Source organism: Chroicocephalus ridibundus, chromosome 7, assembly GCF_963924245.1.
Source record: "Chroicocephalus ridibundus chromosome 7, bChrRid1.1, whole genome shotgun sequence".
In the NCBI taxonomy this organism is placed as follows: Eukaryota; Metazoa; Chordata; class Aves; order Charadriiformes; family Laridae; genus Chroicocephalus; species Chroicocephalus ridibundus.
The window spans coordinates 12,151,168-12,178,012 of NC_086290.1; the positions used below are offsets into that span (position 1 = coordinate 12,151,168).

Here is a 26,845-nt window from a genome sequence, read left to right on the forward strand (position 1 = left end):
TTCTTTATAGTCTCCAAAGTATTTTGAAAACACTGAAATCTTTTTCTGGTTAAATAATTTTTGATTGTTGAGCGTCTGGTGTAATGGTAACCATATGGCCAAAATGATGATGTTCTTTTTTGCTAGAAAACATGTTTCCTTGTAAAACATAACTAATAAAGTGACCCGTGAGAGCAGAAAAGGAAATGGGAAGAGAGAGAAAAGGTAAACCCAAACAATATGCAAACGCGGGTTTCCTTAAGCTCTTTGGGTTGGAGAGTTCAAGTTAACAGATGTCTTTCTGCAAGAGGCATTGTAAAGGGTTTTCTTCCTAATGCTTTAACTAACAACAGATTTGCCTGATTATTTATTATATTTATTTGTAAGCAATGCAAACCAGTTTCAACCTGTGGATGAACTGAGTAGCTCGGAGCAGATGTCTCAACTGTGTTTGTGTGGTTAGATTGTATTGGATATCTCTTCCTTAAACATGTCAGCAGTGTCTTCCTTAAACATGTCAGCAGTGCCCCCGCTCTGTGTTACAGTGGTGCTTTTTGTGCCCTGTAAGTTCCGAATCAAACATTGCCATTAAAGCATTTGCTTTTCTCAATGTTTGCTTCACTCAAATGCAAAAATATTGCAAAGGATTCAGTTCCGTCTGATGCCGGTAATACTGCATCTGAAGACTTCACAGGACCATGTTTCTCCTGACTGAAAGCTGTACTAAGACTTTGTCCTTGTTCCATGGTTGTTGCTTCATTTTTATTTCTGCCCAGGTGTGCATACTTAATATTACTTATCTAAATAGACTCACCAAATTCATAGAGAGCTTTGTGTGCGCAATGCTGTGCAGCAAGCAACGAAGCTTGCAACAAAGCCCTTAAGGAAAGGGACTGGCATTAACTAGGAATAGCACTTAGGGAAAAATGGCTGGTATTCTCAAACTAGAGGGCACACTTGTAAGCTTTATATGGTTTGCATTTATTTGTTCCACTTACTTAACTAACAATTCAAATTTGCCACTGATTTTTTTTTTTCCCCACAACTTAAAATTATTTTTTAAAAAAATCTATGGTAGTTTACAGTTAATCAACTTCGTGGTCTTCAAAGAATGGGGAAAGAAGTAACTTTGTGAGAGCACCGGCAGCTTGAAGAGGCTAGAAACCTGAAAGTAGTCATTTATCTATTTTTCATCCTTCACCTTTTCTCCTGAAGTTACGTGTCTTTGTGAGAAGCCTGTTAGTTTATTTTGCACACTGACAATCCTTATCTTGTTGGAAGAGTAAGGACATCTAACAGTTATTTAAATGACACGTAATTTTTTTGCCTCTAACAGACCATTTTTGGCTCTGGTGATTTGAATCTTTCATGCAGAAGATATAGCAGCTCTGCACAAGAGGGGTTAAAACATAGGCAGCACTTCAGTCTAAAGAAAGTAGTAGTTAAAATACACATAGTTAGGGGATATCTGGCAGAAAGAAAGCCCACAAAAATCCTTTTCTACACTCTGAGAGATTTATAAGATACCACAGGACCTTCCCAAAGTAAATTTAAAATATTTTAAAAATGCAGCAAGACATCACGGAAGTTATCACTAGCACTTTTTTAAAACTTAGGGTAGAAAGACAAAGAACTTAAACATTTAAGAACAACAAAATCCAAATCCCCTAGTCCTCCGAAACGATTGCTACTTTAAAAATAAAACAAACGCACCTGGGGAGGAGTGTTTCATCAAATACTCTTCCAACAATCTCCAGTTACTGCAAGAATACTTTCCACTTCTCTGGATGGATGTCTTGCACACGAGAATCTGAAAGCGTAACTGATGAAGTTTGCCAAAAGTCATGATCAAAAGTCTGTTAAACTGGGGGAACCTTCCCATTCAGTTCAACAGATCCTGAATGCGAGGTATTAACCCAATTTTAAGTTGCAGCAGGCTAAATACTAAAGCAAGTAGGAAGTTATTCATTACGTGACCAATTTTCACTACTTGTTTTAAACTTGCAGCCCTTGGCAATATCATGTCTGTTCCTTGACAGAATTAAGGCCTGGTGTCTAATTAAAAAAAGTTTAGTATTCCAGTCTTCAGCTGATTTGTCTTTCTACAAGAAAGTAGAGAACAACTTAGGCTGTTTCAAGGACTTAATATTTAAAGAGGAATAATATTGACTTCTAAAAAAAAAATACTTTATTTGATCGGGTTTTCACAGCAATTACTGTTGTATTGTTATCTTTCTGTGATCCAGAAAAAACAAACCAAACAAAAAAACCCAAACCAAACACAATTGTTTTCTGTATTCTCTCTCTCTCCTTATTCTAGTTTGGAAAAACATTATTTTGAATACCTTTTGGGCAGTGAATTTCTATTTTTTTCTTTTTTATGCTCAACCATATAGGAAGGATAATCCACCCCATCCCCCCTGGACAGAAAACTAACTGCTAGCATAATAACATGCAATAATGAATAATTGAAGATTTCTTGTGTGCTAGTAGAGGAACTTTCTAGCAAAAAGTTACTCTGAATCTTAATTATTTTTTCTTTTATTTTTTAAAAAATTGGCTAGTATTTCTAGTTTAGATCATTATCACTTCTGGATAATGCAAAATGCATATGCTGAATCCAGGAAGGCTTTTTTAAACAGCTTAAAACCAAGATTTGCTCTCCTGTGGCAAGTGCTCTTGATCATCAACAGGTCTGTGTCTTGTCTCTTCAAAGACTTATCTGCTAATTTTCAGTCACTACAATGGTATTTTGGTGCTCTTCTCTCATCTCTTCAAAGTAATGCTAAGTGGAAGTAGCCATCACTAGTGGTGCTTTATATAGAAAGTCTCTAAGCTTATAAAGCAGAAGAGCAGAAGTGCAATTGGCACCTTTTCATAACAGGGTCTTGAAGATTTGAGGTTGGTACATGAATCCAGTGTGACTGTAGTTCCTGTCTCCTTTCGATGTGAGAGGAGATAGCCCTGCTGCTCTCCTGACATCTGTTACTGTCCTGTGCTGCCCTGAGGCAACGGAGCATTGCTGAGTGTTGATATTTCCATTATTCCCTTCTTGCTTCTAAATCCCTTTGATCATTGGATCCACATGGTTGAATGCAAGTGGAATTAATATAATTTTAAGCCTCCAGGCTCATTCAATTTAGCATGTCTCTTCCTTCATATGTATTCAATATTAGAGCCTCCTGTTGAACTGAAACCAAATACAGTGTGTTTGTCTGCTTAATTCACTTTACAAGCTCTTAAGATTCTATGCTGCTGTGTCCCAGCTAACATATGTTTAAAAAAACTAGGAGAAGGCTACCTTCATTTTTTTTGTGGCTTTGTGTGGCACAGGAGCAAAGCAGTCACTTGCTGAATCGGACCAGTAGTTTTTCAGTTGAAAAACAATTATTGGGACTAGAGCAGCAAGAATCCCTGCAGCTTTACCCATACAGGCTCAACATGGATCTGTTTTATCCCATTTCTTCTTGATGTGGGTTTGCATTAAGCTTGGGTTTCAAATTCAGAGAAAAGCCAATATTGGAAGGAAAAATTTGCTGTGATTAGGGGTGGCAACGATAACTGAAATGTTTGCCAACCTCAGGAAACTGGCCTAAGTTTTAGACTTACAAGAAATCATTTAAAATTGGGCAATTTTCTTCTTTATTCAAGTTTTTTTTCAAATGATTTCCAATTGTGATATCAAAAACCTGCAAAAATTGGTTTACTTCATATTTTCTCCAAGACCTCTTCATGCATAGCACCAATAAATCCAGATACTGTACATCTTTTCCAGAACAGGAGAAACTACCTCTTTGTAGTAAGTTGTTAATAATTGTATCAGATATCTCATGGGCTTAGATAATAGTGCTGGGAAAAGCTGCTCACGTCTGTTGAACTAACATACCAATTCTTATTTGGAATTCTGCTGCATCCTGTAATTGGTTCTTGCTGTTATTCCCTATTAGAAACTTAAAAAATAGAAAATAGATGGAAAATAGGGCAGTAGCGAGTCTTTTTGGTATCTCTCCTGACTGTAGGAATTGCTCTTGCTTTTATTTCTTTCTTTTTTTTTCTGACTCCTCAAGAAGGGGATTATTTTTCTCTTTGTGTTTGTGAGTCTGTGTGTGCCTGAAATACTGATGTTTTGGTGAACATACCGTGTAATGTCATCTTCTAGAATCCTAGAAAACCTGTTTTCTTTGTCACTTGTCAGGCAAACCTTTCAGATGTATGCTGTAGAATCATACATAAGCATCATCGCTGCCTGTGATCACTTGGACAAATGTCCTCAAAACAAAACTGCATCTGGCCACGCATTTTAAAGCTTTAGAGCGTGTTGTGGTATTTGCTTTAATAACAAAGCATAAAGCTGCAACACGCACCTTACGACAACTTTGCATAATTTCTATAATATATTTTATAGTCAGTCTGTATTTCTGAATGCCTAAACAGCTGCTTGCTAAGGGCTTCTTATGTAGAAATTGTCTGTCATTCCTGGTCATACAAAGTTGACATGAATGACACTTATTGTGCAAATAGTAAAGATGATTAAAAAACAAAGACTCAGACCCTACTGATTTCTTGCAGCAGGGTTTTGATCTGGAGTTGTCAAACGCACTTTTAAAAAAAAACAGGTCTCGTAGCCATCTCCAAGGTGAACAGCATCTCGTACCAAATAGGAGATACATTGAGAGAATGGAGGCAGGAAAAAATCACAGACTGAGAGATAATCAAGATCAGAAACAGAATCTGGTAGTTTGGGCTCCCTGTCCTCCCTTCAAATTAGTAGATCTTGTGTGGACTTTGCCTGGATTACTCTATTTAAAGGTTATCTATTAAAGCAATGAAAAAGATGCTTTGAAATATCTCCACTATTTGAAATATCTCCACTATTTGAAAACAGGACCTAATCTAAAGAAGAAACCTCTTGTTAGCTACTCTACCTCTGGTTTCAGATAACCTAGTCATTCCAAATATGAGGCTATTGCCTCACAGGCAGAAATCATCCATTGTCCTGTACCTCACCAGGCAGACTCCTGGAGGCATATTTTTTCCTGCCAGATAAGAAATAAAATAAATAATGCAGGGTCATTGTGATTGCAGGTCTCACAGAACTGTAGTCCTGTAGTTCATGATTAATTAGTTTACATTGAGCTGCCAGAACTTTTATAGAAAAGATGTGCTACCAGATGTGCTTCTCATATGGACTCACTGTATGTCTTCACAAAGGTAATTCAGAGCTCAGGTTTGAAGCTGATGTGGCAAAGGTGCATGGGAGAGATCTAGCTGATGGGGGAAAAAAGAAAAAACAACAACAACAAACCACCAAACAACCCCCCCCCCAAAAAAAAAACCCCAAAACAAAAACAACAAAAAAAACCCCACAAAAACCCCCCAACCTACCCAAAAAACAGAAACAAAAAACAAAGTTTAAAAACTAACTTCATTGTAATAACTAAACTTCATTGTAATAGCCAGCAGTGTGATACTGTGCAAAACTGACTAAGCAGCAGCACAGGGGAATGCACGATTCGACTAACAAGTAAATATTTTGCAGCACTTTTAGCTGGGGACTGTGGAGACATGTTGGCAGGGAAGGGATCCATGGCCATCAGAAGTAGTAGCAAAGTGATTGCGGTTACAGGAGAAGTAGGAACGTTATTTGTGGCGTAGGGAAGTCTTCCTGTAATGCGTGATATCCTTATGCTGTTTGTCAGAGCCTGTGTGACAATGCATTGCTGCGGCTGGGTGATAACGAACTCCGATGCTGTGGCATAGTAGGAATTCCACTACAGACCTCTAACTTGCTATGCAAAAAGGTCTTTGTGCTTTTACTGCTGTCTTAGCTTCCTGTGCTATGGATCCTAGAGGTAGTTACTGAGGGTTTAGGATTTGCTGATACTTGTAAAAAAAAAAAAAAAAAATTGCTATATTGATTTGGAGTTTATAGTCTATATATTCATATGGTCTTATTTTTATTAATTACCTTATGTTTATCCCTCCATCTTCACAGCTAGATTCCTCAGCAGCTATAACTGATAAAAAAAATATACCTGTTAAAAAAAAAAAATTCTCATTCTGATGCCTTTGGATGTAATTTAGTTCTCTTCCCCCCTCTCCCCCCTCCCCCCCCGAAATAGTTGGGTACTTAGGTGCTTGGTTTCTCTTCGTGAGCATTTGTGCTCATAGCATTTTTTTCAACAATCAATTATTTTGGATGTGATTTTGGAGGCATCTTTAAAAACTGAAGCCTAAGCATTCCATGATCAGCAGACTTGGATATGTATCACATGAGGTGCAAATATTCCAGGAATTTCCTCAGCAAGACCGATCTATGAACTTTCTGTTTGTGTACCTTTGCGGTTTTCAGTGCAATGATTTCTACTCTCTATTTACTGGCTCCAGATATAGATTATCCTTATAATTGTCTCTTTTTGGAAAACACTGTTTTAATAATCACCACGAGAAAATGAAATCTTGTGCAACTGGCCACAGAGCCCTTTGCTAGAATTGTGTCTACGCTGTATCTGTAGGTCCACTGGGAAAAGCAGTTTTCTGTCCTTCGCTCTTACCCCCTCAGTGCTGGTTTCTAGATTCGCGGCATGGAGATTTTTTTTGTCTAAAAGGGGATTTTTGTGGTTTATAGAACTCTCATTCCAACTTGACACTTTCTGTGAAATTTCATAGGGTAACTTTCTGGTTGTTCCTGGTATAGGAAAAGAGACTCTGCTTAAAAGGAAAATGGTATGGATTTTATTGATATCTTCTCCCTTTCCCTCTCCCCAAGCTTTAAAAAATTCTTTGAACTTTTTAATCCCACTGATACTAATCAAAGATCAGGTTTCCAATTTCTTTTGTTATTTCCAAGTTAATCAAGAACCTTTTGTTCATTGACACCTTCTAGAACTGAGGCGTGCTGTTACTCTTTTAATTGATAAATGCTATCCCAAGGCACATCTGGTTTGGAGATTCTCTGCAGTGTTTAAAAGTGCACCCAGTTCTAAACTGGTTTTCGGATCCTGCAGAGATCTGTATTGAGTGCACAGAAGTCTCCTGGCAAGTGCTTGTAAATGAAGGACTTGCCTTGGACCTGGCTCCCTATTCAGGTCTCATTAAAGGCACTGGCAGTCTTTCTACTGACTTCAGCAAATTCGAAGTGACACGATGTTATTTTGTCTGTTCCTCACTTCAGATATACTACTCATGGAATAAAATGTGTGACCAGGAACAAAACACAGAAACTGGCTGGGTTCTGCCCTCTGTCCTCCATGGCTGAAATTGGTTGTCAGAATAAATTTGACAGAGAGATCAAATTTTAATCTCAATTAGGACTTCAGTATCCTGGTTTGTTAAGAAGTTTCAGTATCTCAGTGTGGTAGTGGGGAGCTAATTTAAGGGGAGGAGGGGGATGATTCCCTTAATCTATCATTAAAGAAGAAATCTCTGTCAGGAACTGCATGCAAAAGGAACTAAAAAGAGAATGGAGAAAACATGAACAAGTTTTGTATATGCAATAGATATACAAAAGTTCATGGGTTGTGAAGTGTCAGCAGCGTTTGAAGAACTAGCTTTTTTCAAAATCTTCTGTAATGCTTTATCTTAAAGAGAAGAATGCATTTCTCTGTTTCTAATGTCAACGTTGCACATTTTTATTCACATCTGTGTAAACACTTGGATAATTGGCGTCTTTCTGACCTGCTCACTTTCAGTATTGGCATCCAGTGCGGTTGTTGGGATCTCATATAAAAGAGAATTGCCTTAGACTGGCAACTAGACAGATTGAGGCACTTGGGTGTGGAGAAATATAAAACACTGCAAACAACAAAACTTAAAAAATCGGGGGGTGGGGTGGGTGGGGAGGGGTGAGAAAGACTCTTCAACAACCAACTCTGTGGGTGAAAGTCAGTCAAAAGAAGCTTTTTTGAACCTCAGTCATTCTTGGATTTTTTGTCTGTTCTTACATAAGGTGGGAGGGGGGAAATCAAAGAAAATGGCCTGAAGTTCATTCAGTTAAAGCTGTAGAATTCAACGACAGAGCTATCATGGTTCTCAACCATACTGCCAGTACAACTGAATATTGGTTGGCCTTTGACAGCCTTCATCTTATGTTCTTTGTTATATTCTCTTTGCTGTGTGACCATACTCTTCCCTGCTTCTCAGTGCCTTTCTGCATCCTAAGAGTTGTCTTTTTAATTTCCTGTTGATTTTTTTTCCTTCTTATTCTCTTTTTTGCTTTTAATCTCAGTTCTTCCTTTTTTTTTTTTTCTCTCCTCTGTTCTTTCCTTGATCATCTCTGTCTGGCTGTGACATGAAATGGTATTCACCTCCCATCTTTCACTGCCCATGAGGAGAGCTAGGCCAGTTACTCCCAGTGTGACAGACAAGTTGATGTGACTGACAAGATCAAGCCTCTATATAACATACTCACAAGAGCATCGCAGTGCTATGCCTTGCTCAATTTTGACCTTTTAAAAAGGGATAGGAAAACTTTTGCTTCATGGACATTATGGAAAGATTTTATTATTCCTACCACTTTTTTCCTTGCTGGTAGAGTAAATGTTAGTATTTTCATTGAACAGATATACTGCGTAAAGAGGGGCTGAGGATTGGATGGGGCCCAAATTTCACAAGAAGAGCCATTCTAATGAATTTCCACGCAGAAGGAAAATGGGCCTTTCTTGTGTTTGTCTCCCAGTTGGAAGCAGAGCAGTCAGGACAGACTTGGATCTCAGACCTGAGTCCAACCAGTTTCCTGTTCATACCAGCCCCACTGAAATGTGAAGAGGCTCCAAACCACTGTTTCACATTTGAATCTTCTTTTACACGCACTCTTAAGGCAATAGCTTCGAGAACACGCATTGTGTGCTTTTGTAGAACATAGCTGAAGAAATGTGATGTGACTCAAGTAACTTAGTGCAACTTACAAACCTAATAAAAAGTATGTAAAAACTTTATCATGCAGTGAGGTGTTTTAATGTAACAGGGCAGTTTCTCTGTTTGAAAATGGAAGTGTCTTTAAAGGCAATGATTCCTTTGTCTGCATGTCCCACTGCAGTCTCACATGAAAGCTGTATTCACTTGTTATCAGAAATGGACATTTGGCTGAGATTTGCAAACTGGTGCTTAAGTAAGATTAAACCAGATTCCTTCTGTCTTCCCCCTCCTCACTAAGCTGTGCAGTGTTAATGATTTATATATTGATATTGTTGTTCGTTTCATAGGCTGGTTTTTTTTTTTCACCTTATAACAGTTGTTTCTGTTCAGATTTATAGTGTTCTCTACAGAATAATAGCTGTCTTGCTGGCCCATGTCCAGCATGTGAAAGTCTTATATTGTAGTCCAAATTTAACATCAATTGTCAGATGAATCATGGAGTCATGGGATTGGAAGGGACTTCATAAGGCCATCCAGTCTTTCCCATGTCCAAAGCTAAATCAGCTGTACATGTCATTCCTGACAGGCATTTGTATGGCTTCCAGCACTGAAGACTCCACGGACTTCTTGAGCAATGATTCAATTTTTATTTATTAATTTTTCCCCTAATGTCTAAATTGTCCCTGGTACAATTAAAAGCTTATGACTTCACATTTTGTTTTCCCATGTACACTGAGAATAAATTTGTCTTCATTTTCTTTGCAGCAAGCTGTGAAGTGTTTGAATATAGTTACCACCTTAACTTCTCTGCCTAGTGGGGCCCATTTGGGGTGTTATTCCATTTAAGAATTAATAAAAAGTGCTACCACTTCTTGTTTGTTTGTTTCCAAAGTCTCCAGCTGGTTCAGGCTTGGAGTGCAGCATGCAGCACTGGATGTGGAACCTTACTAGCCATGAGAAGAGCAGACGGATGGCTTCAGTGTTAGGAGTTGGTCTTGTTTGATTACCTTTGGATGGCAGAGGTAAAATAGAAAAGAAGTGTCCAGCTCAAAGGATACATGTAGGGTTTCACATTTCATCATAACTTCTTGATGATCTCTGGTACAGCTCTCCTGGATGTCACTCTTAAAGCTTTCACTTTCTTTCTATGAATAGAGACAGGAAGAAGGTCACAGGAAGCTGTCCTGTGTCAGATAGGTAATGTGCGGTTGAGGGTGTTGTGGACCCAACTGTAAGCTCATTCTCTCTAGCAGACATTGCTTTATCAGGAAGTTTTGAGAGCTGTTATCCTGTAGAAAAATTTCTTCTGTGATCTAATCGTAGGTGTTCTTGTCAGTGCTGTAACTGTCTGACTGCCTGCATCTTGCAGCAATAAGTATTGCATGCTATCTAGTGCTTTTATGAAATAAACCCAACTCTTTATTAATTAAGAAAAAAAGATATTGTCATTGTATAGCCCCATCTTGCATCTAGGCTGTAACTTTTTTGGCAAGGTGGTGTTTCTGTTTGCTTTGCAGTGCTAAATATATTGTTATGGATTGATGTATAACCAATGATTGTTGGCTTGCATACATGAACAAAACTGTTATTTCCAGAAAAAATAAACTTGCAGGAGAACCTTATCGGTTAGGTTTTCTGCTGACAGTTAATGGGACTTCATAGAATGGAAGGCAGCATGGAATTTGGCCTTGTGCAGCGTATCTCAGCATGAAAAACCAGTGGCTCTTTCAAATGAAGAACCTAATTCCTTTAGTATTAAGTATTTGCAGTATAATTTGAAACTTAGTGATGTTTATCCATGGCCCAGTCTATCCCTGGCTGAAGTCAACAGGTTTCTTTCCAACATTACCCCAGGGTTCACACACCTCAGCCAGTAGAGTGCATGTGTTCATTTTCCCAAATGGCATAGAACTTGGCGGACTTGGGTCTCTTTTTGTTTTTTGAGTTCTGGCTATATTTGAAACTAAAGCACAGAGCAAGACTTACAGGCTAAAAATTCTGTGTTTTATAAACGACAAATCTTCCATGACTCAACTTTCATGCAATTTTATAGCCCTACTGGCTTGGAAATGGGCAATAGCAACTGGCCACCTGCAGTATCAGCATCAAGGAAAATTAATGTTGTGGTTACTCTTTGAAACCTGGAACCGAAAAAAAAAGGGGGGGGGGTGTTAAAAAAACCGAACAGATAACTCACTGTAATCTGCTATAATGTTCTACCACTAAGACATCAGAAAAATATAACTTTTTCTATAAAAACATTTTATTTAAATCAAATTGTAGGCAGACCTTTCAAAACTTGTCCTATGCTAACTTGCGCCAGAATGAAACTTGTTAGCTCTGATAGAAGCCTTGCTGAAACCTGCACTCAGATAAAAGGAGTTACCTTACAAAAGAAATAGGAAATGAGATTTTTCTTTCTTTTTAAAAGATTAATTTTTTATTCAGTCCTTGGATCTTTGACATCTGGATTTTACCTTTTTTTTTTTTTATTGTCTCCTAGCTCGCTAGTCTATTGTCTATAGTGCTTAGTCTTATACTAAATAAATATTTATACTAAGTCATTGAAGCACTGAATCATTCTTCTTTCTCATTCCTGGGAGAGTTAATACATATAAATGACTTCTAAGGGGCTTAGATGGAAGGTACTGTTTAAGTGACAAGTACTGCTCTTTGCGAAGCAGTATTATTGGGTTTGTGTATGTTGAGTATTAAGGTCTGAAGCCAGAGCTGTAGCTGCAAATTTGTGCTTGTGTACTTGAAACTTCATGTTATTATCAGCTTATACTGACACGCTTCACCTCCACGTGGTTGCCACTGGCACTAAAAGTTTTATTCTAGAATTGCAAGTTACATTTCCAAAAGGCTTCAAGCGTCTATTCCAAATGTCTCATCCAAGTCCTCTTAAATCTATAGTCAGCTGGGATTCCCAACTGATCCTCAGATATTCTGTGTTGATCAGCCACTGATGCTGCATGCATATGAGTTGGAGAGAGGAAAAAGGTGGGAAATTCTCATCTGCTTTGTGAAGATGACCAGAAACAAATGTCTTCCTACAGGTTTCTCTGCTACTTGCATCAGTGTATGTCCTGAAAGGTAGCACAGCACTGGGAAAATTGTTTTGCTTCCTGCAAAAATAGGCTAGTAGTCCAGGTCCTCTGTTCAGTGATCAAGGTCATACTCACACCCAGTAGTCTCCCTGAATTTTGGATGATTGTGGAACACGTGTATTTCTATCATAAACACTGACTTCTACCAGTTATTTTTTTTGTACTTGTACAGCATAAGATACAACTTACAAATTAAGTAGAAGGGTTTATTGGTAAAATGAGGGCTGGTGTGATCTCTCTTTCTTCAGATATTTTAAGTGTATGCTCTGCATATGCTGAAAATCCTTCTTTAAAAGGTATTATTAGAAGTCTGTTCCTTTATGAGGCCAGCTGTCAGTGATGAAATTCAGATTGAGATTTTTAGTCCAAACGTTCCTGAGGCTAAGGTGTTTGGATTTTGGTATATATTGAGTACTAGACATGACCCTTTACAGGAAAACCAGTAGAATTTTATTGTCAGTGACCTTCTGCTTAGTACACTCAAAACTTTTCTGGAGGGTGCCTTTTTTTTTTTTTTTAATGTTGCTTATAAACTAAAATCGTAGCAGGTTTTGAAGTCAGATTGAATTACTCTCCCCAGTGTGCTTCTATAGGAAGCCACTTTGGAATTGTCAAGAACGAGCCCAACTTGCATCCCATTTGCCATCTGGATTTCCCTCTGGCTTCAATTTGCTGCTATAAAATAATTCTTAGGTATGGATGCTGTACTGAACCTGCCCAACGCATGTCACATTTAGTTACTCATATTTCTTATAAGATAACAGCTGCAAAGAAGCTGTGTTTCTTGTGGTCTCTCCTGATTTACTGCTTCTTAATCTGATGTTTCAAATTAAACATGCAAGGTTTTGAGTCTTAAAATGTCATTGCATTCTTTTAAGACACATGTTCTGCTTTTTTGTAATGGGCATGTTTTTTCTTAAAGTTTAATGCTCAGTGGTTATGGAATAATTGAATAATGTAGCACGTCTGTTTATAATCAAGATGAGTATATGTTACCAAAGGTATACATCCATTTCACTCTTTTTATTTGTTTTTCCACATCCTCCCTTGTAGCTGAAATACCCTTTGCAGCTACTTCCTTTAAGGTGCAATTGTGCAAGGGCACGTATCGGGGCTCATGTTAAATATGATCTGTGGCAGCAACATGAGTACTGACAGTAGGTGAAGTTAGATATCTGTACAGATCCAGTGGGCCTGGTATCTTTAGTACCCTAAACAGCACTGTGAAACTGAGAAAAATTAGAGGATGTTTACAACCGTGTGTATCTGCAAGAAAGTCCTATCCTTGCTAGCGATTTCTTTGCTAGGTGGCAGAGCCAGGAAGGGCATGATTTTCTCTTTCCTCAATAAGAACACATGGGAATTTGGTGGTTTTTTTCTTATATGATTTATATAAGTAAAGGTTTATGACTGCCGCCCTTGTGCTCTAATGAACCTATCTTTAAATAAATGTAGGTCATTTAGCATCATCTTGAGTTATTCTTTCATATGAGATCAGGATGAAATTCCTCACCTAGTTATGTGACTACCAAAGAAACCATTTCAGGGTAAAGCTCATACTATGTTAGTAATGCAAATATAATAAAAGCAACAAATTTATTGATTAGAAAGATTTTCTTAGCTTTCTCTCTGATCTCCTAAAAATAATTCAGTTCTGCGTCACGCAAGCTGTATAACAACATCTTTTTGTCTCCTTCAGAGACTTATCAGCTGACTGTTAATTATGAAGTTTGTTCTCAGTACCACTGGCTTAGCCACTTTTACTTATGGACACTTCTACAGTAGCCACTGTTATGAGTTGCATGTTCAACAAAAGCTGCCCAATGCATGTCACATCTAGTTACTCATACTAAATACATGATACTGAGTATCATACAAGCCCTGAAAGAGTATGTAGGAAGAGTTGTCCTTTTTCTTGCAAGGATATCCAAGACATATAGTAGACTAAAAGAAGTCTGCCACAAAACACTTTTGTTATCTTATCTCAAACAGTGTAGCCCAAACACTAGAATATTTCACAGTGCTACATCAGAAAATGACCTAGTTTCATTTCAGAAAGCTCCAACTACACTTTGTAGCTCAAACTCAAGATCACAATCTCACATGCATACATCTCCTTTGGAGCTTGACAGTATTTCAGTCTTTAAAGCAGCCTGGAGAACATTATTGTATTGTAATAAAACATAGGGGCTGCAATCGTATTTTGTTAAAATGAGCACCTGGAACAGCTTGAACCTGTTCTTTCTTGTTTCTGTGTTCAAGCAAGATTCTTGCTAATGCACAGCCTCATGGCTGACTTACGGAGTGTGCAATCCAAGGCACTAAAACGATGGGATCTGAAGAACTTGCTTACTTCTGTGAAAATCTTTGACACAATGGCCCCAAATGAAATTGTAATTTAGTTTGGAATTTTTTTTGCTGTCACTTTAGGGAGCCTAAGCTTTAGCACAAATTGCAAGTTGATCTGTAATTCCAGTTTATGTGGGATAGTTATGCAAATGCATATTGTGGGAATATACCCAGGGATTTTACATGCATGGTGTTGCCAAAACTTAAGCTTGCAAAATTTTTGGATCATGGAGTTGTGCGTGAAGATTTGGCATCTGATCCTGTTCTTACTGCCATGTCTAATAATCACTATCAAATTTTACTGGGAAAAGGATAGGACGTTTAGGGGTCTGGGTTGAAAATGTCTTGGAAAATTTTTATGATGAAAGGGCTTTTCTAGAAACTAGGTATGTAGAGAACAAGTGAGATGATGATGATCATCATCATCATTTATGGATGAGACAAGAGAGGAAGAATGCCCAGCTGAGTCAGGATAGATACAAAATCTCACTTGCTCCCATAGTGTCAGGACACGTTCTGAGGCTTTGCCTGACCCACAATGATTAGCAAGAACTACAAATAGCAGAGCACAGGCACAACAAGATCTGAACATCACAAAAGCATGATCTGTGGACGGTATCCTATTGTTCCCTTAGAAAAATAAAAGATGTATTTCTCTTGTATTAATAGTGTGGCCAGTTCAATTTAGTCCTCCTCGCACCAGCATAATCTTGGTCCTGTTTCTTTACCAGAGCCCAATACCTGTTATAATTACTGGGTCTGAAGGAGAGGCTCCTCAGAATATGTGGCTACGATTGGTGAGGTTACAAGTCCCTTGCTTCCTGTTCTGTCTTCCATCCTCCTCCCATCTGCTAAATCTACACATGACTTCATCACCTTTGCTGGTCCTCTAATGGTTTATTGTTCTCCCTACATGCTGTTTGTTGGGTACCAGTAGCTGACAGAGGCAGGATGCTTCTTTGTGTGGCCTCATAGGGTAAGGCTGAAAAGATACTCACAAGTCATATGGCTGCAAAAATTCATTTCTGTAGTTCTGTGCAGAATTTGTTCAGCTACAGGTTTGTATAGAAGTATGGTAACCACATGTTAGTCGTTGTGGTAAAGAAAGAAGCTGTAGGAAAGGAAATAAGGTGTGTGAAAAGGGGAAGCTGTTAAACAGGTTTAGAAATGAAAGAAACTTTTAAATACTGAAGGTTTTGAAGCATAATGGATAACATTTAGTCCTAGCAAAACTCTGTTGAATTCAGTGATCTGTGTAAGGGAATAAATTTAACCTAGTGTTTTAAAATGTGTGCTTTTTGAAAACACGCCCTGATTGATTTACAAAAAAAAAGAAATCTATAATGAGATCCAGCTTCCTGTGAGTTTATGGTAATTTTGTGCCTTTTGCTAGTTATGCTATTTATGTGGTCCTATTACTCCCACCCTCTAATATAGTTATCCTCAGAGCACTTCTTTGTGGTAAGGAAGTACAATAATCCCCACTTTACAAATGGGGAGCCATGGCAAAACAGAGGCTTAGTGACTTGCCTGAGGTCATTCAGGCAGCCCGTTACAGAGCAGGGAATTCAACCAGGACTCCCAAACAGCAGAAAAATGCTCTAACCCCTCAGCTGTCTGTCCTTTTGCTCCTGTCTTTAAAGAGCTCAAAAGGTTCTATCCAGATTTCAGAGGTGGTTCAGAGGTTATTGAAGGCAGTCTGGCTAAAATAACAGAATAGCTGGACCAAGTAAAAATGTGCTGCTTAGGTGTAGAGTTGCGATATGAGTAAGTCAAATAAAGGTTTTTCAGCTGGCAGCTCTGGTTTCCTCTCACTTGCATGAGCTTGCTCTGTCATATGTACACACATGCCCTCTCTGCAACTCATTTCTCTTCTGCCTCAGAGGAAGGATTTGGTAAAAGGAAATTAGTATAATTAAATGGTTACATAGGAAGATGATGGTAAGTATTTACTTGTATAAAATAAGTAGAGGAGAAAAACTATGAGGTGGATTTCTAAGTGTTTGCTTTTTTGGGGTTTATTTTTGTGAGCAGAGTACTGAGTGACAGAGATTTGTTCCTAACAGAAAAAGCTTGAAACACATTAGTCTGCTTTGGTATTAGAAAGATTAGAGGACACACTAAGAATTTGTAAGGATTTATGTGCTTTTTAGAAAGGATTAAGAATAAAAAAAATACAGATTAGAAATGCTGTCTAACCACTTCACTAGCCTACAAGCCAACATTTGCATGGTGGTTTTCTTTTATGTTTAATACCACAATGTTTGTGTTGCAACTTCAGTTACAGTTGGTTTTGTTTAAAGACCCATAGTCGAGGTGCGCACAGCATGTGAAATGAAAACGTTATGAGTTCATGTAGCATCCTTGAAATCTTATTCAGCAGGAAGCTTGAAATACTTAAGAAAAAGATTTTAGGGATGGGTTTATTCTAGAAAGTTGCTTAAATAAAAGAAAAAAAAATCAGAAACATTCCATAGCTTTTAAGTATCTGCTTTCTTCTTGTCTATCAAATTGTAAGCTTGAACAAGATTTGTTCTCTGGAACACTATTTCTTTAAAACATTTGCACATGGCAGTTCCATAGTAACACCAGACAGCACAACATGAAATTATTTGTTTGTGAACAGAACTGTTAAACATCCTCTAAGCTGAAAAAAAAAACTCCAAAACTTCCTAATTATTTACTATAAGCATCTTCAGCATACATAGTTAATTAAAGTCAGACTGCTAAATGTGGATGATTAGAAGCTTATGTTGCTGTAAAACTGCTTGTGCTGATTTGAGCTAATATTCATCTATAAATTCAATCCTATTTAGACACTTTATTTAGAAAAATATAAAACCATGCAAGATGTGCTTACAGAAAAGACTAGCTATTACTTTATTTTATGCTTTACGGTCCTACTATATTAGGCATCAATTTGTTGACAGTTTTTGGCATCTTAGTAACCTGACCAGTAAGAGTACCTTAGCTGTTCAGGATGGGTTTTTTTTCTTTCTACTTTCTCCCTCCTATTTCTTTCTTTTCTCCCCACCCCCCAAGTAATTTTGTGTAGAGCTTGATTGAATAGCCAGAGAAATCAGTGGAAAGCTGGTGTTGGTCTTTAGCTCAGTCTTTTCATCAAAGGGTCTTTCCTAGCCACCGGACGTTTCGTTCAATGCAGTCCGGAGATGCTTGAGCCCAGTGATGCTTGGAGGATGAGCTTATGTTGAATACAGTGTATTTTCCAGGCATGTGCCAGTGGCTCTTTTTCAGGTACTTGGTGAATTTGGTCTTGTAGCATACCCAGTGTGGAGGCTTCTGTGTGTAAGCAGGTGTCATGCCTAACAAATTCCTTAAAGTTGTCCTGCATAAGCAGTGCTTTGTACCTAAGGACAGATATTTGAAAATTTTGTCCCTACAGGATAGTCCTGTAAGCATCTGCAGTGCATGTAGTTTCCTCTTTTGCTTGTTTCAGCCGCTATAATGACATTGACCAAAACAGAGTTCCATTTGCATGGGTGAATATCAAGTTTGAATTGGATTCTGGATGTTGTCTGTTTTTTGTTTTGTTTTCAATTTTGCTACTCTTACAATATTATTTTAAAACCAAAATTTAGTTTCTGAACAATGTGCTATTAATTTCAGAGTTTAGTCAGTTAGAAGAGGCCTGGCTAAAAAGTAAAATTACAAACCAGAAAATTGGTTCTGTTTTACCTCAAACCAGGACAGGAAGCAGATACAAAATTATCAACATCATATCCTAAAAGTGACAAAAGGTCATAGTTGATATTTATGACAATTTGAGATTTGAAAAATGTTTGTTCTTAATCTGTAAAGAAAAATAAATCTTAAGGAAGTGCTGGCAAACGTGTGCTCTGTGACAAAGACGATTCTGTGACTGAGTGTATATCAGTTTACAGCTGTGTAATTGATTGAAAGTCTCCTGGGATAATCTGTAGTTTACTGCAGTGACTGTTCTGAGCGGAGAACTGAGCTTGGAGTCTTGTTCTTAACGAAAGAGCAATTAATTGAAATAATAATTCTTCACTTTTTCAGGCAAATGGTTTTTCATTGCAGTGACTATAGCTGTGAGAGACTCTCATTCTTTGTTAGGGTGCTAAAGTACATTTGTTAGAAAAGAAGGAAGTCTTTGATTTCATCTCATGTCTCTGGAATACGGTGTCTTCCATATTTAAATTATATTATGATTTCATATAGTTCTTTGATAAGTAAGGTACAAAGATAATTTTTTTGGGGGGGGTCTGTTTCTGTTTTGAAGAGTTGCTTATCCTGGAAAGGGAGACATGCTGTGCTCTCAAATGATGGTGCCAATACAGAGATTCACTGCAAGATTAACTCTCGTGTAAATGAAAGCAGAGTTTCTCAGTTTAAAGCTTTGCACCATGGTTAAGGAAATCATCTTTATTCCATTTATGTGTTAGTCTCAGCAATTCAACTGTTAGAAACAATAGAGGATTTTCTGGGTTTTTTTGTATGTTGATATACAGAAATGCTAAAAGAACACAATTCCAGAAGAAACCCAAAGTCCACGTCATCTGGATTCTTATGAATGAGGAAGGAGATTTCAAGTAGTTTTTTAAAATCTGTGTGCATAAATAATTTAACTGATATCTTGGAAGGATTTGCCTTCTAAACCATAGTTCCTGACAAGCGCATACTGTGAAGCAGAAAGCTCGGTGGCTTAGAACAAAACACCCTTTGGAGGTGCCTCTTTCTCTCTGTTGACTATGAGGAGCCAAACTTCTAGTTCAGGTTAAACATCTAACTTTTAGACTACTAACTTCCATGAGAGGAGCTGCCCTCTTAAACTGTTTTTGATCAATGTAGAGAGGTGTTTCTGTATGTTCAAGGAGCACATAAGCTATACTGTATGGAAAACTATATTCTCAGACGCATACATGTGACATTGGAATGTAAGTCCTAAACGAATGTTTTGTGTTCCCCTGCTCCCCAAATAACTGCAGCCTGTTCTAGAAAAAGCATCCTTCATACAGTCAGGAATAATGTAGCCCTAGTTTAATTGTTTTGGTTTTTTTTTTCTCCTGTTCAAATTGAAGTTTCACTTTTTACTCAAGTATTATCTATTGTAACTTTCATCAGAATCAGATGAATAAATGCATAGTCTGTCATGGATTGGTGTGTATGGCAGAGGATTATGACTGGAAGCCCAGTGTTCTTCATTGGTTCAACATGACCTATTGGTGGGTCAAGCCATTTCTCAGGGTTTTTTTAGGTGTTAAACTTGTCTATTAAATAGGTATATTACAGTGGGGGCTTCTAATTTACATAGATGATTCAAGGAATTAGTACTAGGGTCAGCTACTATTTTTTTCTGAAAAACCTGAAATTTTACTTTTCAAAAATATAATAATTCTTGCTTTCTGTTAGGAAGTATGAAAGCTGTTAGGAAGTTGTTAGGAAGTTGAAAGCTGTTAAGAAGTATGAAAGTGTGTAGCAGAACAATCATCCCTGAAGCAGATATCTGTAATGAGGTCTCTAAAATGCCATTTTGTAGCATTATGAACTTTGGCCTCCGTGCTGTTTTACTAGTCTATGTGCTGTAGATGGATTTGCAGTAAAGTAGAGACTTGGAATTTCTGCAAAAGTATTTGTTATGTTCTAGCTGTACTTTGGAGGGAGATATCCAGATATTTCTTAAGACCTTGAAAGCATGGTATGAAAAATCAGATTTTCCACATTCCCGCTTGCAACTTAATTCCAGTGCAAACAGAGGTCTTTTTATTTCATAAGTACTTGTTTAACACTGGCTCTGCTTCTGAGACTTATTGATTTTGGTGTATTCTAGGCCAGGAAAATCAAAGTCACATTGTGAAAATATCTTCCTGAAATAAGTTATTACCTTTTAATGCAGTTGTAAAGGATAACTTTTTGGTTAAGGTTCTGGCCTGCGACTTGAGAGTTCAAACTGAGTTCAGCTCAAGGCTGTGACCATGACCGCAACTGTAGGCACACCAGGCAATCTTCCTGGGTCTCAGTTCCCCACCTAGAAAGCAGCAGTTGTCACCTCAGTCTGAAGACTTACTGTGTATACAAATATAGCATGCAGGTAGAACACTCTGCTCCTGATATGATTCTTGGCTGTTACTGTAATGTAAGCAATTAACCATCATAACTTCAGTATTACCACTTGTTTCTCTTTTACAGTCCACACCATGGGGGATGTGAAATTGGTGACATCTACTCGAGTCTCCAAAACCTCCCTGACACTCAGCCCCCCTGTCCCTGCTGAAGCACCAGCATTTACTCTTCCTCCTCGGAATATCCGGGTGCAGCTCGGAGCCACAGCAAGATTTGAGGGGAAGGTAAGAAACAGATGATGGATGGCTTCTCCATTTGGTTTTGCCCTTTCCTGAAACTGCCTAGTAGGTAGCAAAGATAATGAAGTTGCCTCTGCAATAGAGGACATTTACTCAAGATGGATATACCTGTGTTTACCTTCCTGAGGAGGCCAGGAGTATTACAGGGGTGTTTCTGAATAGAGGAGAGTGTTGCAAAACCTCAGTATGTGCTAAGTATAACCTACTTGAGCATGCCAGGCAGTGACTGTAGTATCAGTGGAAAACTGCTTCAAGAGCTGTCTCTAATCAGAGAGTACATATTCTCCTACTGCATATTCATCTCCGTGCATCTCAAGTCTGTCTGTTTGTGAAACTTCATGTGTAACACGAATCTAACCCTGCTGCAGCATGGTCTTCCTAGTAGTCAAGCTAGGAATCTGTAAAGAGAGTTGAGACAGTTTTGTATCTGCACCACCTGCCCTACATGCTGTTAATCTGAAAGCAAAAAGAGCATTTTCAGAGGAAAGATTGATTTGTTCAAGCAAACTTGTTAATTCATGGGGTTTAAAAGAGTGTGTAGTGGGGTGAGGATCCCAGATTTCTCCCCTTCCCCTCATGCTTGGGACATTGAATTGTCCTTACTGGCATCCATGTTTCTTTCGAGCTCCAATCCTGGTATGATCTCTTCCCTGTTCTATCTATCTTCCTTTCCCCTCCCTTAACCCAAATCTTTTTCCTGGAGCGGCCAGTTTTCCCTCTCAGCCCTTTCAGCTTCCTTCTGTCCACGTCACGCTCCAATTGCATGCTGACAGCTATATCATCACACTGACCGCACTTTCAGTCTTTGAAGTGGTGGGACATGTCTGACAGAGGCAGGAAACTGCAACTTTACTGTAACAAAAGCAAGGGCTAGAAGGAATTTGGGAAATTCATAACTTCTGAAACTCTAATTTAAACAGAGGGCCGGTAGAGGGCATCTGATATTTGTCTTATTTGTTCATGCAAGAGCAGGCCAGGAACTGGGATTTTTCAACAGGAACTGGGCAGAAAAACAATTTTTGGAGTAAATAAATTTTTAAGTGCAAAACCTAAACTCAGAAGTAATTCTTGGATTTGACTTTTTGAAGAAAAGTTGATATTTTTCATAGAAAGCAGATAATTTCAATGAATGTGTTTTAAACCAAAGAACAGGTTTTTATCAAACTCTTAGAAAGATTTTTTTTAAAAAAAAAGGCGCTTACTTTTATTATGAATTTAATCACCAGTCATAAACCGTCTGTCTGTATGACACTTGACAGTCCTAGTGAGGACATCTTACTGTTTTTATCCCTCTCCCCCCTTATTATTATCCCTCCCCACCTTGTTATTTTATCCCTCCCCCCCTTAATTATTATGTTATAATAATTGTAAGAGAGTAACGGAGAGTAGCATGTTCTCATTATCTTATGCAAGAAAAATCAGTTTTTTAATTACAATACTGACTATTAAAATTGAGCCTGTGTGATCTGTTTATAATGTGACATGGTTGAGGAGATTGTGTTTGGTTCTGTTGTTTATAACAGATGGGTTAGACTTAGTATTTTGTTTGTGCTCCTAGTCTAGTAACATGGGCAGGGTGAGGGGGACCGCAACAGTACAGTTTGAAAGGACACTGTCACTTAATAGGTGCAGCAGCCTGCAGAGCTTTTATCATCTGGGTCCATCTTCAGTTGCTTAGTACAATGTGGCCTTTTCAGTCACTTTAATATTCCAGAGGTTCAGAAGGACAGTGGACCTGTTCAGAAGCACAATATTAATAAAAACAATTTTTTAAGATTTAGTAATAGAGGTAGCTACTGAACATACTTAGGTTTTTCTATCCTGGAAAATAGGCTACAGATGTTATGATGGGTTGCTGCTGATACTCTGCTTCATCACACAGTATAAATATTAAACTCGACTCAGGCTAAATAAAACTAAAAAGTTTTAAAAATGGCTAGACAGGAGATTTTCTTCAAAGAGTTCCTTTGCAGTGGAATTTATCTTATCAGAAAGAACAAACATTTTAAGAATCCAAGACAGGATATAAATCTGATATTGTGATGATCTTGTACTCTCATTAGGCGAACAAGGAAGAGAGGGCCCCAGAATCAAACTTGTCGCTTTTCTTTCCATTGACATGTAAGATGAGTCGTGTGAAATGGCAGTTCAAGATCAAGGAGAGTGCAGAAATTGAGAAATAGCCCATAAATGTAGGAAACTGGAGGTAGAAAGGAACTGTAGTTGCCATTAACGAAAATCCTTTTTTTTTTTTTTTTGTTTTTCTGTTCCTCCCGCTACCACCCTGGTTTTCTTACTAAAATCTCAACAAGTTTATCTGTATCTGTCTGCATATCTCAGTTTTCCAATGTGACCTTAGTGTAAAAAGTTAGCTCATCATCTTTCAAGTGTATGAGTGTGATTTTGGCCTGGAGCACCAACCGAGGGGTGGAACCACTTAGTAAGGCAAAGGCAAGGTTACTTTCCCTAGATGCTCCCCATACCACAAACTACAGATTTCCATAACTTTGCATGTTTTTGTGCCTACCTGATTTCTTAGTATCCTGTTTACTGGTATTTCAGAGACTACAGGCTCAGTGACTTAAGGCTGAAACTTGTCTTATGTCTCAAACTCAATACTTCTTGTGAAGACCTCCTCCTTCATACTTAGAAATTTGACTTCTGTATGGCAAACAACTTTATCCAGCTATAAGTTAACCGCTGTAACTGTTTAGAGGGGAAGATACGTCTCCATTATAGAACCTAGCAGTTATTTAAATGTTGCCCTGACTGCACCCCACATCCACCTATACCCACAGCTTAAGTGTTGCTCTCAGCCTGAATTGTCCCAACCTAGTGTTAAGGCTCAGGTTGAGCTTTTGCTTGGGTTTGTGAGCCTTACCATGCGTGTATTGAGATGGCAAGCTAATCCTCTTATTCCCTATCTGTGTCTAGAAGCACTGAAAAGTTCTTTCTTGACTGTCTGGGGAAGTCTTAAAAAGCAGTTTGGCTTTCTGTGGCAGAAAAAAAATACTGGGACCCTGAAGTCCTGGTGATGTGTGTAGGTGAATGTAGCAGCGGGATGGACTGACCCCAGTGGGGCTCTGCACTGTGACTGCCTGCATAAGGAGTCAGTGAATGTCAGCGCGCTCATTCAGGTTACCCTCCTCCGTGTTAAATTCTGTACAGAAAGATAACTTCAAGGCATTAGAGAGATTCACTTAGGTTTCTGCAGCAAACTGATGGAGAAGCTCAGAACTAAAAATTAGAATCTTTACTGTTCTCTAACCACTGAACCATGTTCTCTTGATCTTTCCCTCCCTATTTTAAGCTTTGGGTTCTGAGACCAATAAGATCGTCTGCAGCAGGGTTGTTGCTTTAAAAAAAATTAAGGTGGTTACCCAAAACAAGCATTTTCAGTTGATAACTATGTGATTAGCTGCCCGCCTGTAATTTTGCTGAACTTAAATAGCAGTAGACAGACTACATCAAAAATACATCATGAACACTTCTGGTATCTTACTGTAATGTCATTGACTGTCAAGCAGAAAAAAATGACAAGTCAGAGAACCAACAGTTTCCAACAAACCCTTCCCTGTCCAGAGTAATATTAACCTCTGCTTTTGATTGCAGCAGGCAGTTAACTCAACCTGCTTTGGCTGCACACATGTATAATTTTTGAGGGTAATATTGACGGTCATTAATTTTATGAGCCTAAAGAATACTTGTGCCACAGCTCTGCTTGAGTTGAACAGCCAAATGTCATGCTACAGATCACAGACTGATTGCCTAGAGGTCAGGAAAGGATTTTTCTCCTTGGATAAAGCATTGCACAGTTGGCAACAGTGCAGTATGCATTGTTTTTCTGCTTCATGTGAACCATCATCTATGGTCCATTGCCAGAACCAAGATATCAAACTACTAAATCTAGTCTGGTATTCTAATCCCAGGGAGCTAGATTTCATGTCTCAACACATAGCTCATACTTTGAGTAGATGTTGGGGTACTTAGTTCAGTTTGCTGCCTGTTGAGTAGTTACTTTTCTGCTCTTCTCCTTCCATCCCCCTCTAAGTAATGGAGCTGGATGGTAAATTTTAAGGCAAGCCAGGTCAATGCCAAATCCTGTCCCTTTTAAATGTGCTTTTGGTTTGTCCTTCTACCACCCTGCTGTTGCAACACCCCTTCGGTATCTGTTCAAATCAGTTAAGTCCAATGATGTGCATTAATTTGCCAACTTCTGAGCAGCTTTTGCTGCTGCTGGTTGCACAGGTACTCTTTGAAACATCGTACCTGAGAAAATAAACTGGCATGAGGCAATGGGAAGATTGACGGCGATTCTGCCATCTGTTCTGAGATAGAGGGGAGACACACTTATGTGGTGTTTTGAGATAAAGAGTAGGGAAGCATTAAAAGAAGCTTTTAAGGGAAGCACTCCCACAGCATTTGTAAATCCTTTCAACTACCTGCAAACAGACCTAACCAGTTTGTTTTACTGTGGCTGCTGCACCAGCTTTGCTTGGAAAAACCTTTGTTATCTTCCCTTTGCTTGGACTTGAAGCAGCAATGTGTGCTCCATCGCCAGGCCTCAGTCAGCAGGCCCTCCAGAAGTATGCCTTAATTGCACTGTATGTCTAGATTTGAGATGGCAGGATCTGAAATGAGAGAAGCCCATATAATGACAGAGGATGATGACATGGCACAAAATCCTTTGCTGTTGGCATGAGATGTTTGCTGTTACAAAATGTACTGGGCAGCTAATTGCATGAAGCTGCCAGTGGTTTCGGATCTAAACTTTCTGGAGGGGTGCCTATTCTGAGCCATATGAGGAAGAAACTCAGGAAAGATCCATGTTTTCATGGGAGACCATTGTCTGAAGAAAGTGAGTGCTGTGGGAGGACTTCAGCTGATCTGTAAAACTACCATACACTGTGATACTCCCAGAAACCTGATATGAAACACTGAGGCATGTTTTTGGGAGCAAACAATTGAAAAAGTTATCAATCTGACTAGAGATTTTATTTCATCTTTCTTTCCACATGTCAGTGAGCGTTCCTGGGAAAAATGTGGTGTGTTCAGAAGTTACTGAAACATTTGGTGTCAAACAGACATTGGGGTATAAGCAGCTGAAATAAAAAAGGAAAATAAACACAAGTTAGGTGGCTGTGAACAACTTGTTGCACGTCTCTTTTCTGCTTGGATCTTCTGCTATTTCTTCTTCTTTGCTATAATTAACCTCCCATTATATTCACTTACCACAGTGCTGTCTTTTTATCCATTTACATATTCTCATGAGTAATGTGTGCATTACTTTATTTGGGTTTATTTTATTGTATAACTCTGTATTGTCCTATAGAAACAGTGTCTCAACAGTTTCTAGCTCTAGACAGCTTTAGACAAGGGCAAAGTGGGAGTGGCTGCTCAGTCAAAATAAGTGTCATCTGCCCCCAGAATTATTCAAAGAGATTTCCCTTCATCAACTGACACAAGGATCCATGTGTTGTCATCCATTTTCCCTGCCTTGCATATGATATGTCTTTTAGAAAAAGACTGCAGGGGTGCAAGATGCCGCTTAAGAAATTTCTAGGTTTTAGACGGGAGTGGTTGTCTGTGAGCTCAAATTCTCTCACTCAATCTCTTTAACTCAAGTTCACTTCATACCTGTCTCCCTGCCACTTATGGCCATCATAGTTATATTCAGGACTTTCCAGATGTAAGTATTTAAGCATTCCTTGCGTAGCCTGTGTGAGGGGTGTGTGATGATTCTCAAAAGTGCTGGACTTGGTACACTGTCCCAATCAACTGATCTGTGCATGTGCTGAGACAACAGCCAAGATTTCTGGATGTTTGGCAGTAAAGTTTGGTCAGACCTTCTGCAGAGTTGCTCCAATCTAGCAGGCGTTCAGAAATCCTCGATAATGCTGAATACCACCCAGAGAAAATTTCTAAGCAGGAAAAGAGGCCATGACTGGGGAAGACTGGACGTACAGTATCACTATTCTGAGTTGCCATTTATCAGGGTTGATTTTTTTTTTTCTATAATTGATCCTGTTTTCAGTAACCTACCCTCCCCCAGACTGCAGAAGAAATGAGCTTTTTGCCTCTATCACATTTATTACTCTGTCTGCTTTCTATCTCCTTTCCCACCTTAAGTCCTTATCTACGACCAGTTGGGGACAGGAGTTCTCTGCTGCTCTGTGCAATGGGTTTATTGTAGACATGTGTTTTGTGATC

The 26,845-nt window shown here is 38.6% G+C and overlaps 1 protein-coding gene across 5 annotated transcripts in view; it reads left to right on the forward strand.

The window, feature by feature from the left end:
* Nucleotides 1–26,845, forward strand: part of MYLK (myosin light chain kinase) — a 220,038-nt gene that overhangs the window by 43,027 nt on the left and 150,166 nt on the right. For all 5 annotated transcript variants that reach the window (XM_063342295.1, XM_063342297.1, XM_063342296.1 and 2 more), the window contains exon 2: nt 20,463–20,620. In XM_063342295.1, the coding sequence (XP_063198365.1) occupies nt 20,463–20,620 (158 nt within the window). The remainder of the gene's footprint in view (nt 1–20,462; nt 20,621–26,845) is intronic.